At 38.2% G+C, this 14,929-nt stretch overlaps 1 protein-coding gene across 1 annotated transcript; it reads left to right on the top strand.

Annotated features, from left to right (window-relative positions):
- Nucleotides 1–1,172: 1,172 nt before the first annotated feature.
- On the top strand, nucleotides 1,173–13,821 carry LOC111566662 (sphingosine-1-phosphate phosphatase 1-like). The gene is made up of 3 exons (XM_023267380.3): nucleotides 1,173–2,162; nucleotides 7,518–7,607; nucleotides 11,969–13,821. Exons 1-3 carry the CDS (start codon nucleotides 1,509–1,511, stop codon nucleotides 12,518–12,520), a joined length of 1,296 nt encoding a protein of 431 aa, XP_023123148.1. The 5' UTR covers nucleotides 1,173–1,508; the 3' UTR covers nucleotides 12,521–13,821.
- Nucleotides 13,822–14,929: the final 1,108 nt, after the last annotated feature.

The raw sequence follows: 14,929 nt of genomic DNA, 5'->3' as shown, positions 1-14,929 counted from the left end.
GAATTTAACACCAACCTTTAATTTTTTGCCATTTTTAGACATTTTCAAAAGCTATCAACTCAAACAGGGTAACACCAACAGAGATGAAATTCAGCCAGGATGTACTACACACATGGGTGATCAAAAGTTATCAAAATGCTCCGCAAAAGTCTGAGGGCGTGGCCATGGCGGCCTCCTGAATTTTGATGCTTTGCCATGACACATCAACTGCTGTGTAACTGCCCTAAACATACTCTAATCTGCCTCAAACTTTACATGTATGATCAGAGTCCCGCCCTGATGACATTCACATGCTGAAATACAGCCACAATCATAGCGCCACCTGGTGGATAGAAGGAAAAGCTCTATAACTAGCCTGTACATGCTCCAATTTGCCTGAAATTTTACACGTGTCATCAGAGTCCGGCCCTCGTCGCATCCATAGGCCAACATGCACTCCCGGTCGCAGCGCCGCCTGGTGGACGTGCGTGGATTCGCCGACCGGCAAGGATGCGAGGACCCGTCCAACGCTGCTTGCAGCTTTAATTTTGTTTGTTTTTGTTTTTGTTGTTGCTTTATTTAAGCATAGTTTGTAGAAATATAAAAAGGCCAAAAAAAAAAACAACAATTAAAACAAAAACAACTGCATAAATAATGTTATTATTAAATAAATATTTTTTCCAAAGACTCATTTCATTATCTCCTAAAACCACATCTATTTAGTTTAGAATTTATTTTGATGCCATGTCAACTAATTTCATAGGAATTCTTATTTATTTATTTATTTAACATCGAATAACGTTGCTTTCCAAATTCCATATATAGGAATTCATTTGTATTCAGTGTTAAATAAATAAATGTGACGAATGAAATGAAATAAATCCTGGACTAAGGAAGAAAGGCAATATATTTAGAAACGAATGCAAAAATTAAATACATTGGCATACATTTAAAAGAGGGACTTTGTCAAACGATTTATTTTATTTATTTCGATTAATTTTCTGATGCCACATTTATTTATTTCAGGATTCATTCCAAAGCCATGTTCATTTATTTAACAGTGTGTGTGTTTATTTTTTATTCCATAGTATTGGAGTGTTTTGTGTAATTCATCACATGTCCAGCAGGTGGCGGCGCTCGGACATTTTCCGCTTTAATCGACTAATATTAGGACACGCGAAGAAAAAGGTGGAGCCATAGAAGAAGAAGAAGAAAAAGCGGATCGAGCTGAGGAATAACGGCCTGACGCAGTTCGTGGGTGTCCGTCTGAATTAGCGCTTCATACCGTGAAGTAATGGTTAACTGTGACGGACTTTGGATGCTGCCGAGCAGAACTTCCACGCTGCTGTACAAGGTCGGTGTTTTGAGCGCAGATATCAGGTAGTGAAGCGTCGCTCTGTCACTTTTATCCCGTCGACCGGAATGCAACGGCCGCCGAGCCGCTCCTCCGCTTAGCTTCCTCTAGGATGAGCTCCGTTTGCTGACGGACCAGCGCTGTGTTTTAAACGCCTTTTAATCATCGTAAAGTCATGGCGAACGTCTTTCTGAAGACGTTCGTACAGATGTGTAATTATCTCCAGGACCCCTGCCTTGTAGCGAGGTTCCAGCACTTCTGCGGCATCAGAGGGACATTCCCGGACAGAGCGGCCAAGCCGGAGCCGGACAGCGGACCCTCGGAGCTGCGGAGGAGGCTCCAGAGCTCGGAGGCTGGAGTCGGGAACGGAGCAGCCGGAGTTGCCGCCGCACCGCAGGTTAACGGGATGCAGGGCGACGACCCCGTCAGGCCCGGCGCTCCATCAGACACCGCCAGAGCCAAACCCCTCCGCAGGAACTCCCTGACCGGGGACGTGGGTCAGGAGTTCCTGGTCCACAACAAGTTCCTCTTCTACCTGTTCACGTTCGGGACTGAGCTGGGCAACGAGATGTTCTTCATCATCTTCTTCCCCTTCGTCTTCTGGAACATCGACGCCCTGGTCAGCCGCAGACTCATCGTGGTGTGGGCCTGGAACCTGTTCGTGGGTCAGTCCACCAAGGACATGGTGCGCTGGTCCCGGCCGGCCTCCCCCCCTGTGGTGAAGGTGGAGGTCTTCTACAACTCCGAGTACAGCATGCCCTCCACCCACGCCATGACGGGCACCGCCATCCCCTTCTGTCTGTTCATGCTGACCTACGGACGGTGGCAGGTGAGCAGCTTTTCAAATGGAGCATCAGGTGTCACATGCAGGTCAAAACAAAGTCTTGAAACACTCACACACTTTTATTCATGTGCTAACATAACTGCATAAGGGTTTTCTAATCATCAATTAGCCCTTCAACACCATTAGCTAACACAATGTAGCATTAGAACACAGGAGTGATGGTTGCTGGAAATGTTCCTCTGTACCTCTATGGAGATATTCCATTAAAAATCAGCCGTTTCCACCTAGAATAGTCATTTACCACATGATTTGTTTCGTACAAGGGATAAAAAGGATGTTTAATGAATTACACCAGACGCAAAGTTGCACTGGTCAACTTTGAGGTTTTGTTCTATTTCACTACTATGACGTCTTTTTTAGATACACATTTGGCGTTTATTTTACTACATTCTATGTATCTGTAACTGTAGATTTCAGTTAAAATACATATAGTTTAAGACAGTCAGACATCTACACTTTCCTTGTTTTATGTGTATATTGTGAAGGGTTCTACAGAGAGGTTTTCATTGATAGTCAGATTTTTAGAACATTTTATTCCTCAAAACATGGCAAAAATGTGTTTTTTGTTTTCTGGCTGTGGACAGTATTTTCTCATTTATGGAAGGACAAAAAGTGATCATTTACTAGATAATTTTTTGTCTGTATTTCTGATTCATTTAATGTTATCTTCATTGGAAAAACAACTGCTTTTCTTTCAAAAATAAGGACATTTCTAACTGATCCCAAACTTTTTAACGGTATGTATAATTGCTAGGGCTGGTTTAACTGAACCTCATATCCTCAACAGCCCTAAAAGTTCCAGGTTTGTTGATTGATAATAATGGTAGTTTGATCAGTTGATTATTCTTGACCACAGCTGTTTTGATAATCCTGTTTAATTTGGGAAGTAATGTCTAATCTTCACAGGCTTCAGGCTCTAAAATGTGAATATTTGTTTCTTTTCTTGGTGTGTTTTGATATTTAATGGGAGGTTATTAGATATTACCATCAAACTTCCACACTAAAATGAAGACTGTATGTTTTTAAATTTACAAATGAGTCATGATCTGCCCTAATATGCACTAATTCTCTTTTCCAAAGCAGAAATCTGACCACTGTATAAAGCCATATTGAACATTTGTTTCTTTTTCTTAGGAATGTTAGAGACCAAGGTTTTCACAAAACAAGATCACGTTTTGTCCTTCTTAACAGCCAGAAAAAAAACCCTTTTTGTCATGTTTTGAGGAATAAGATATTCTAAAAATATCTGTAGTTCTGTAGAGCCCTTCAGAATATAGACATAAAACTAGGAAAGTGGAGATTTCTGAGTGTCTTAAATGATATGTATCGTAACTGAAATCGACATTTGCAGATACATAGAATGTAGTAAAATAAACACCTAAATGTGTATTTAAAAAAATACATCAGAGTAGTGAAATGGAACAAAATCTCAAAGTTGACCAGTGCAGCTTTGTGTCTGGTGTAATTCATTAAACATCCTTTGAATCCCTTGTACTAAACAAACCATCTGAATGTCAGAAATAGTGATATTTTTCACTTTGTACGTGATTACAGACCTCATGGTAAGTGTACCTTATGCTGGCAGACTTTGGTTTTAACTGTCGTGTCAGTGGTTATATTTCCTGTTCAGGTTCCTGTCGTTTTCGCTGTGTGATGGTCACGCTTTTGACGCTATCTCGTTATAAAGCTCCATCACGTGTTGCAATTTTGTCACACAGATAATACTGAACTGAAGCAAGACTTTTAAGAAAACACATTGCAAATCAAATCACTCTCTACCCCCAAAATTTCCCCCAAAATTTGTTCAGCCCACAAATTCGCCGACATCCTGCCCACCAGGGGAAATTGGCGTTTGAGATTCTGAAACGCAACAGGATGCATTAAAGGAACTGAGGGTTAGAAGGTTGTGCAGCTCATTTTTGGCCACAGGAATCCTTGCAGTGTTAGTCCATCCCTGCAGCAAAGCACAGTGCTGAACTGGAAAATAGCAAATACCTGAAGTCTACCTTCCTGTCCTTCATATCACCTCAGATTTTAGAGATCTAGTCTTGACATACAGGATATGAACACACTTTAATTACTTGCAGTCTTCGACATTCAAGGCCCCAAAAAGGCACTTTTTTTCCTTTAATTTTGTGTCTGTAAGGATAAATCTACATTAAAAAATACCAGAGTGGAAGAAACACTCAGGGTACATGACCCAATACAGTGTAGAAAGCATGTTTTTCTCCAGAGCCTCTCAGTGTCATGGAAGGTTAGGAGGTCAGTCTGGCCAAAGGAATGAAAAAGCAAAGACTCCTTTTTAAATCCTACTTAATCCTCGGAGCCTTTTATCAGGGACGACGGCTCAGACTGAAAAATAGCAAAAACATAAAACCATACAAGGTTCAAGTCGACACTTGCAGCTGTTGCGCCTCATACAAGACAACAGACATTCCTCAGTTTAAGTGGGCTGACCGGGTTTGCCAGAGAGGGACAGGTAAACAAAGACTCACTGTTCTGCATTGTCTGAGTGGGTTAAGGAAGTAGCAATTATGACTAATGGGAGGAGAAAGTTTTGAAGGTTTTTTTGTGTTTCACAATCGGAGAAAGTGGGTTGGGAAGATCTGTTTAGGTGGTTAAACTGTTTTCCACTACAAGGCGTCACAACGTAGGATGAATATAGGTAGCAAGGATGCAAAATATAAATGTTTTTAATGTATGAAGCATCAGTGAAAATGGGTACAGATGTGTAATAAGTTTGTGAAATATTCAATATGTGACTCCTTCCAGAATTGGAAAACATTTTACGTCACACTCATCAAATTTCAAATAATCCATGTACAAAATACTAAAACATGCAGTTGTTGTGTAAATTTATTTGTCCTGAGACCAAATCTAAAAAACTAGGAGAAAAGAATGTTTGAAAATATTTTTAATATACCAAATAAGTCTGGAGTTCCCCCTAAAATGCCGTTTTTCTCTTGTCCCAACCCCCCTGATGATCAAATTGAATCTCAAATAAAACAGTTAAAATGAAATTTAAGTCCCCCTTTTTTTCATTGATGTCTCTTGTAATTGTGGGATTTTTTTAAATCAACATAATGTTTTAAATAATAACTATTATGCATAGACCGTGTGTCCCACAACAACCCTGTTAGCATAACCTGTTTAGCTGGTAGAAGAAGAAGAAAACAGTGAATCACATGATACGATGGAATTGACATCAAACATTTTTCCTAAAGAATGAGTAGAGCAAAGCTATGTCCTCTTCTATTTTTCATATTTTCATAACATTGTCAGCCTTGATTGAATGTCTCACTCTACCTCATATTATCAGGATCAGACTAATTCTTTGGACTGTTTTCCATCAGTCAGTTTGTCCTCTTGGTCAGCAGTAACAGCAGCTAAATATCTAGCTTCTACTGCTGAGAAAAAGATCACATTAGCATGGATTAGCAACCCTGTTACTGTGATTAGAGTAGGGTTAGCAAACAACAAATAAAACATGGAATAAAAATGCTACCATTGATGTATAAGCTGAGCCAATCAAGACTCTGATAGTTTATTATCTATTATTGATGAATATGGAGCAGAAAATTGTATAAGAGAAGATTTATTTTTCCAAAATTTTGAAGTCCAAATGTCCTCCAATTCTGGAATGACCCACATACTCTGCCCTCTGAGTGACTAAATTAAGCTGCATTTTGTAAAGTCGGTGCTTCTGTTTTTGAGTAGATGTCTTCAGAAGTTACAGTGAATAATAACCAAATGGTTTTAATTAGATGGTGAGTAAGAGCAGAGTGTTTTTTTCTTTTATCTGCAAAAGTGCATAACAGACGTAACATCTTTGATAAGAAGCCCTGGTCCTACGTGCTGAACCTGCCAAACACTGGGACTGACAAAACCTCCTGATAGGCTTAATGATCAGCAATTTAGGAGAGAAAAGAATGAGGGAGATGTCAAAGAAACTGCTTCCTCATTCATTTATTTTCTGATGCAGTCGGCTGCAGCGACAGATAACAGAACTAACAGGGAGACAAACGGTCAGAGAGGGACGATGTGTTGTCTACTGGGGACAGAAAAACAGAAAAGCGATGCACCGAGAGGCTAGAAGAAAGAAATGTTGTTTTTACTGACTTGGATCAAGGCTTTGAACAAATACGGGCAGCTGTCTGAACTGCCTGAACTTTCTTGGAGTCATCAGGTTTCTTGCAGCGTCATGACTTTGAGGCTAAAAGAGCTGAAACTGTGGAGAAAAAGAGATTGCAAGAGGTTAAAAAAAGAGATAAGATGTATGTCATAAACTGCTTTCAAGGCAGGAGGAAGATTCAAAGGGTTTCTAGTGTTAAAAAAAAAAACAACATTAGTTAGTTTAGATCTGTGGCTCAGAGGATGTTGGTTGGACATTTGGTCAGCAGATATTGATAGATGACTTAGTCATTCTGTGACCTTTGCTCTAGTGCTAAAATGAACCCGACATTAAACATCTCAGCATGTATTAGACAGATTTGCTTGAAATTTCATCCCCCTCAGGATAAACTATAATCAAATTAGCCAAACCTGACTTTTCACCCAGAGCTAACATCAGACCACAGTGTTACATTTCCCAAAACTAATATTCCCACAAGCTTCAGTTGCGTCTTGTGCCATGCCGTTCGGCGAAACCTGAGATTTGTAATCCCGATAAAAATATCTGCTAAACAACTGTTGTCATGGTGGGCATGCTGATGTTTGCATTTAACTTGATGCACTGCGGTGCCAAAGTACAGACTGACGGAGCTCTGCATAGCTGGAGGCTAGATTTGTTTTCACAGTGACCTTTGCATGAATTCTTTCAAGGTAAAAGTCTACTATCTACTCACTGCCTGCTTGTCAGAGTGGTTTTAGAAAGCTGCATTAAGGTGTTCAGATGTTTTACATAAATTAAATTATTAATCCCCTCTTGTTGCCTTGTGGTCAGTCTCAACAGGATATTAGAAGAGCATTACCCGTTTAGGGTAGAACTAACCTTTACAACTAGTAGTCCTTGGACAGAATGTAGTATTTAGGGTGGAACAAACCTTTATAACTAGCAGTACTTGGACAGAATATCGTGTTTAGGGTGGAACAAACCTTTAAAACTTGTAGTGCTAGGACAGAATGTAGTATTTTGAAAGGTGCATTAAGCTGTTGAGATTGTTTTCATAAATTATTAATCCCGTCTTGTTGCCTTGTGGTCAGTCTCAGCAGGATATTAGAAGAGCATTACCCATTCTCAACAAGTTTCTCTTTGATTTTTATTTGAGACTCTTGTGTCTTTCAGGCACCTTTCTAAAATGATGTATATTAACTTTTTTTATGTTAACTTCTCTCTTCTAGTACCCTTTCCTCTTGGGCTTTAGCGTGGCTCTCAGCTGGAGTGTCCTGGTCTGTGTCAGCCGAGTCTACATGGGAATGCATTCTGTTCTGGTAAGAAGATTTAATAATTAATATCAAATAAATATCCTCTCACAGAGATATGAACTCACCTCATAAATATAAACTGATCGCTCGCTTCACCTGGACCAGGGGTGTCAAACATGCGGCCCGCGGGCCAAAACCGGTCCACCAGAGGGTCCAATCTGACTTTGTAAAGTGTAAAAATTACAGAGAAGACATTGACTGCAGATTGTAAATTGACAAATAAATTCTAGACCGTGACAAGTTGTTTTCATCATAAAGTAAAATACTTTATTGCTCATTTTTCTTTTGTCATTTTGTGTTTAATTTTTGTAATATTTTGTCTTGTTTTTGTTGTTTTTTGTCTTTTTTTTGTCCGACTTGTCATTTGTCTCGTGTTTTTGTCATTTTGTTTCTCATTTTTGTCATTTTGTGCTTCTTTTTGTCTCGGTTGTGTTTTTTGTCTTATTTTTGTGATTTTATGTTTTATTTTATTCATTGTTTTTTGTATCGTTTTTGTTGTTTGCCCATTTTTTTCGCTTTGTAACTTTTTTGTCAAATTTTTTGTCTCCTTTTGTTTTGTTTCATGTCCTTTGTCTCATTTTGTTTCTCGTTTTTGTCATTTTGTGTCCCATTTTTGTAATGTTTTGTCATGTTTTTGTTGTTTCTGGTCTTTCTTTGTCTGTCTTTTGTGATTTTGATCATAAAGTAAAATACTATATCATTCAGTTCCAGATACCTGTGACTGAATGTTTTGTGACTTTGCCTCTGTGATCTGTAAGTTGTAATATGTAAATGATAAACTAAGGCATAGTGTTGTTGAAATTTCACTTATTTTTCTTAAGAAATTTCAGGTTCTTCATGATGTTTTGCAAAAAGATAGTTCATTCGCTGTGAACATTCAGATTGTACCTTTTTGCACTATAGCAAAGGGGAAAAATACGAGTTGTGGTTGTTTATAGGTTATTATACTCCGATTTTACTGGTCTGGCCCACTTGAGATCAAATTGGGCTGAATGTGGCCTCTGAACTGAGATGAGTTTGACACCCCTGACCAGGACCTTTTACCTCCTGTTGCCTTTATCTTGCTGTCCAGGTTGAGTCAAGCTGGTGATAAATGTCCTCTAGGAAACTTTGGGGAAGTAAAATGAACCACACTGAGCTTCTGGCGTCACTGATACTGTATTACATGACTTCATGTGCACCTTAAATATACCTGCTGTAGTTCCTTCTTTCATATGCCGTGGAGGACAGTTCAAACGCCAATCTCAGCTTTCATCTTTGAAGCCACCTGTGCATATTTCAGATATTTCTGAATGGACACATTCCTGTGAGAGGAGCTGTTAGACCAGTTGTGAACATCGAGATGCTGGACTGCGATTAGATTTGAGAACAGGGTCCAAAAGTCTGAAATTTTATTTTTAACTCTGCTCATTGGTGACTAAATAAATGTCACTCAAGTTGGCTTTAGATAATATGCAGGAAACTAGAAAAGAGACGCTACAGTTATGCTTTCTTTGTCTGGCTCTGTGTTTCTGCCACTAACAATGATCCACATTAGCAAAGATGCAGACTTTTCCTAAGTTTTTTGCCAACCTTGGCACATTACAGTTGACTCAAGTAATGTGACTGATATTTCTCTGACACATTAAGATTCACTTCCTATAAAAAACTCACTAGTCTGTCACAACCTTCCTGTGCTGATCTCACATGTTAAAAAAAAAAAAAAAAACACAGCAACTGAATTAAAGCATGTGATAATTGCGAGTTTGCCTATCTAAAGAGACAGAGATGGGCATTGGTGATGAGTAAGTAAAAGTACTAATACCACACTGTCAATGTCCTAGTATTAAATACAGGAAAATGTCTCCAGTGATCGTTAAAAATACTACAACAGTCAAGTCAATTTTATTTTTAAAGCACATTTAAACAGCAGGAGTTGAACCAAAGTGCTTTACTAGTAGTACTTGGAGAGAATGTAGTATTTAGGGTGGAACAAACCTTCAAAACTACTAGTACTTGGACAGAATGTAGTATTTAGGGTGGAACAAACCTTCAAAACTACTAGTACTTGGACAGAATGTAGTATTTAGGTTGGAACACATCTTTAAAGCTTCCAATACTTGGACAGAATGTAGTATTTAGGGTGGAACAAGCCTTTACAACTAGTAGTACTTGGACAGAATGTAGTATTTAGGGTAGAACAAACCTTTAAAGCTACTAGTACTTGGACAGAGTGTAGTATTTAAGGTGGAACAAACCTTTACAACTAGTAGTACTTGGACAGAATGTAGTATTTAGGGTAGAACAAACCTTTAAAGCTACTAGTACTTGGACAGAGTGTAGTATTTAAGGTGGAACAAACCTTTACAACTAGTAGTACTTGGACAGAATGTAGTATTTAGGGTGGAACAAACCTATTAAGGTTAAATAAATAGCAAACCATAACACATGAACGCAGTGACTATAAAAGTACATTAAAGAAAAATACAAGAAGCAGTAACTTAAAGGTTTCTACAGTCTCAGCAGTTGCTACGTGAACTGCTGTATAATACTAGATATCATTAGATTATTATTACTCATGCATTAATGTAAAAGCAGCAATTTACTGTTGAATTGGAAAAAAAGAAACTCCTGTTTATTTGCCGTTTACACCCCCATTAATGGATGTATATTTCTTCCAGTGTTAGTTTGAAATAGAGGAAATTGAGGGTATGTTCTTGTTTTCATGCCAAACTGCTGTGCTTTTGATAAACGCAACAAACCCACCTTTTACCGATTGGCTAGAAGGTCTTAGGGACTTAGAGAAGATGTGTAGATCATTCCTGACTGTGCACTACTATAGTTTCAGTATATTTCAATGCTTGTGTAATATAGTAACACATGTAACTGACCCATTTTGATAACACACATAGGAACTTAAAATGTATGATTCCAGGAACGTTGGATGGGCACAGAGCCGATAAACAATTGAAACCAGCAGATAAGGTTAGATTAGAATGACCTTCCAGCTGGTGACCTGACAGCTCTTATCGGGTGATACTGTTTATGTTGTGCATCCTCCAATAGTAACACCTGTTCACTAGTCAGCCGATGGTGTGATTACTAGGAACTTTTTGTAACTACCAAGAAAACTGCAGCTCAAGTGGTGAAAAATGTCGTCTGGCGCCTCCCTGTGGGCAGCAGCAAACAAAGGCTTTGCTTCTTGTTTATTTATGTAGAAACTGTTGCTTAAAAGTAAAATACTATATTGTTCAGTTCCAGATACCTGTGACTAAATGTTTTGTGTCTTTGTAGATACACTGATATGTAAGTTGTAGTACATAAATGATAAACTGAGGCATAATTTTGTCAAAATTTCACTTGTTTTTCTTAAGAAAATTCAGGTTGTTCAAGATGTTTTGTTAAAAAAAAAAAAAAAAAAAAAAATCCTTTAAATGTGAAAATTTTTACAACATACTTCTTTGCAGTAAAACAATTCCTAGGTTATTATGCTGTGATTGTACTGGTCACTTGAGATCAAATTGGGCTGAATGTGGCCCCTAAACTAAAATGAGTTTCACACCCCTGACATAGAGCATCATCAGTCATAAAGACGTTATGTGAAAGTAAATCGAGCAAAGTTCTTTTTCTTTACTTAATGCTACTTAAACTGGGTTTTGTTGCATTTCTACTTCTGGTTTAAAACATTTTATTTTCCTTTGTTGTACAGACAGAAACATTAAAAACTCAAACTACCAGACTGGAAAACTGTTTTTTCCCCAGAGCTGTCCAATCCTTTTGCCCCTGCACACACAAACATACACAATTTGTGCATTAAAGAACTGAATCTTGCACTGGACTGCACTTTATCACCCATCTCACTGCTCATTTTGCATTAACTGAGTTTACATACACTGCAGTTCAAAAGTTTGGGGTCTCCCAGACAATTTCATGTTTTCCATGACACTTTTATTCATGTGCTAACATAACTGCACAAGTGTTTTCTAATCAACAATGAGCCTTTCAACACCATTAGCTAACACAATGTAGCATTAGAACACAGGAGTGATGGTTGCTGGAAATGTTCCTCTGTACCCCTATGGAGATATTCCATTAAAAATCAGCCGTTTCCAGCTACAATAGTCATTTACCACATTAACAATGTCTAGACTTTTTTTCTGATTAATGTTATCTTGATTGAAAAAGAACTGCTTTTCTTTCAAAAATACGGACATTTAAGTGACCCCAAACTTTTGAATCGTAGTGTATCTTGTGAGTATTTTATCTGTATATAATGTGCCTTTTTCTCTCTTTTTTTTTTGTCTACGGCTGGGATGGCTGGGAAATTTCTTCAGGTGAAAACATAATGGCAATAAAGATTCTAAATTGTTGATTCTCAATTCTTGCAGGAGGTGATCACCGGCTTCCTGTACACCCTCCTCATTCTCGCCTTCTTCCAGCCAGTTCTGGATAAGATCGACAACTACTACATGACGGACCACTACGCCCCGCTAGTGATTATCGTGTCACATGTGAGCCTGGGACTCGTGGCTTTCTCTCTGGATTCTTGGAGCACCTCCCGAGGCGACACGGCTCAGGCTCTGGGCACCGGGGCTGGAGCCGCTCTGGCCACCCATGTGAACTATCAGCTGGGGCTGCTGCTGGACGCACCGCTGTCCTCGCTTCCTCTGACGTTACCCCCGCTGGACGTCGGCATGGTGCTGCGCTCCCTGCTGCGCTTCTTCATTGGGGTTGCCGTCATCCTCGTCACAAGAATGGTCATGAAAGCGACGACTATTCCGTTCCTGTGCCGACTGTTCGGGCTGCCCTCGGACGACGTGAGGCAGGCGAGGCAGCACATGAGAGTAGAGTTGCCGTACCGTTACATTGTCTACAGTGTTGTGGGTTTTGTTTGTGTCAGCTTTGTGCCTCTCCTCTTTAGGATCTTAAACCTCGCCTAAGTGTTGTGTGCAAAACTGTCATGTCCCGCTGACATGTAAACCGATGTGGTGAACGCCGACGGCGCTCGGAAACACGCTGCTTGTTTTGACACAAGATGAAGGCTCAGTTTCTGCATGATAGAAGCTGTTTTAAAGGATAAATCCGATGATATTATACATTTTTCAAGTCAGTAAATCCCATCAGAAGACCAAATCCAACAATGAACTGATCTTAACCCTCCTGTTGTCCTTATTTACGGGCACCAAAAAATATTGTTTCCTTGTCTGAAAAAAATCCCAAAATTCTGCAAAAAAACCCCCAAATTTCTGAAAATTTGCAAAACCTTCAGGAAGAAAATTCCAATAATTCCTTAAAAGTTTCCCTTAAAAGTTTTATTTTTAAAAAATCCCCCAAATTTGGCAAGAAAGTTCTCGTAAATATTTTCAAAAAATGAGTAAAAATCTTTCAAAAAAATCCTAAAAATATCTGAAGTGATTACATATATATCAGTAAAACTTCTAATATTTTATTTAAGAACATTCACATAAAAATCAACCAAAATCCAGCGAATTTACGTTTCTTTTTTCCACCAAAAAATGTTCAAAGATTTCCCAAAAATGTTGAAAATGTCGACATCAGACATTTCACTGTGAAAATATATATTTTTTTAAATTATTTTTGTCAATTTTGATCCGCAGGACAACACGAGGGTTAATTATTGTTTCTGCTGCCAAAGCCTGATGTAGCTTATCCAAAAGCTATTAAAAAACACATAAATGAGCAGCACTGGGTCATGAGAAGTCTAATTTATTTCAGCCAAATCCTACATATGCAGTAGTGCTGCTATGAATACATCACAAGTGTTTAGTATGTTTTAATCTGTGGCTAAAAATAGTCCAATCACTCTTTTTGATAAAACTACAGTGCCCACCTGTTTTTAGAAACCTGTTTTCTTTTTATAAATAAATAAAAGTATTTATTTGTGTCCAGTTTTGAAGATCTGACAGCATAAAGCAGAGAGCCGGAGGTTGGAGAAGTATTAAGACAGATCATGACATTGTCGGTTTTGGCCTTTTCATGGGATTTGTTGACCAAACACATCGAATATCGCCTGCCTTATCTTTTAAGATCCACCTGTGGTCGACACATTTGAGTGTTAAACTGGAACTTTGCGAATATTAAATCTAATCCAACAAATCGGATGTACTGTATTGATGCTTGTATTCATCAATAAGGAATTTATTGTACATTTTCATCAGATTATTCAGTAATATGTTATTGGGGAGTTTCATGTTCTAAAAATAAACCAAGTCTGAAGTCACCTCACTTCTCATCTGTTGCCGTGTTTAAATCGAAAGCAGCCTGGAAGCAATAAAAGTACTGAAAGTATTTAAGGTGTCAGGATAGTTGATGATCTTTATTTAAATACTGAAGACATTTTTAACTTTGAGCAGGTCTGTTGTGTTGTCGCTATTTTTCTACATTACCACAGTCAGCATTATCTTGTCGCCTCTCTTTTTGTATATTTCTTGTGCCACAAAATTGTTTATTTGTAATTTTGGCCCAAATGTAAGTTAAGTGCTCTCTGGAAATAGTCTTTTGAAGGTAGAGAATTAAGAAAAACAAGTATTTTTGATAAATTATTTTACCATTGTAATGAGCTGAATTGTTGCTCTAGAAAGAAAAGATCTGAATATATATTGTTCGTATTTTATTACTATGAATTCCAGAGACATTGCAGCGTTCCTAACAGTGTGTAAAAATGTTAGAACTTGTCTGATTGTTGTAACTGTTTGTAATCTGTTGTATTGTTTTGAAAATGATTAACTGAATTATTAAAGTCAGAGTGTTAAAGGCCCAACTTATGAATATCATGAGAACTTCTAGGGCTATTTATAGGTCTGCCATTACCATCAATTATCCCATCTTTTTTTTTTCTGTTATGCAAGAACTGTGCGATAAAAACATATGGAAACAAAAAATAAAATATTAACAAAACTGTTGCTTTATGTTTTTTGCAAGGAAATATCACAGGGAATAATCCACTGATTAGTTTGTGTTCTGATTTATGTACACTACCAGTCAAAAGTTTGTCTCATTTAATTTCTTTATTTTTACTACTTTCTTGTAGATGCATACCGAAGACATCAAAACTGTGAAGCGAAATATATGGAATTATGTAGCAAACAATTGTGAAACAACTCTGAATATGTTTTATATTTTGGGATCCTCGCAATGAGCTTCATGAGGTCGTCATCTGAAATGGTTTCCACTTCACAGGTGTGCCTTGTCAAGGTTCATTTGTGGGATTTCTTGCCTTCTTCTGGGGTTGGGTCCATGAGTTGTGTTGTGCAGAAGTCAGGTTGGTACACAGTTGACAGCCCTATTTGACAACTGTTAGAATCCATATTACGGCAAGAACCAATCAG

This window comes from Amphiprion ocellaris, chromosome 12, assembly GCF_022539595.1.
Source record: "Amphiprion ocellaris isolate individual 3 ecotype Okinawa chromosome 12, ASM2253959v1, whole genome shotgun sequence".
In the NCBI taxonomy this organism is placed as follows: Eukaryota; Metazoa; Chordata; class Actinopteri; family Pomacentridae; genus Amphiprion; species Amphiprion ocellaris.
The sequence above is the reverse complement of the archived record's forward strand: the minus strand, read 5'-3'. Positions and strand labels throughout refer to the sequence as shown.

Coding starts and splice junctions, on each gene's coding strand:
- LOC111566662 (XM_023267380.3), top strand. CDS start 1,509: ATGGCGAACGTCTTTCTGAAGACGTTCGTACAGATGTGTAATTATCTC. Junction 2,163..7,517: donor TGACCTACGGACGGTGGCAG/GTGAGCAGCTTT, acceptor TCTCTCTTCTAG/TACCCTTTCCTCTTGGGCTT. Junction 7,608..11,968: donor TGGGAATGCATTCTGTTCTG/GTAAGAAGATTT, acceptor CAATTCTTGCAG/GAGGTGATCACCGGCTTCCT.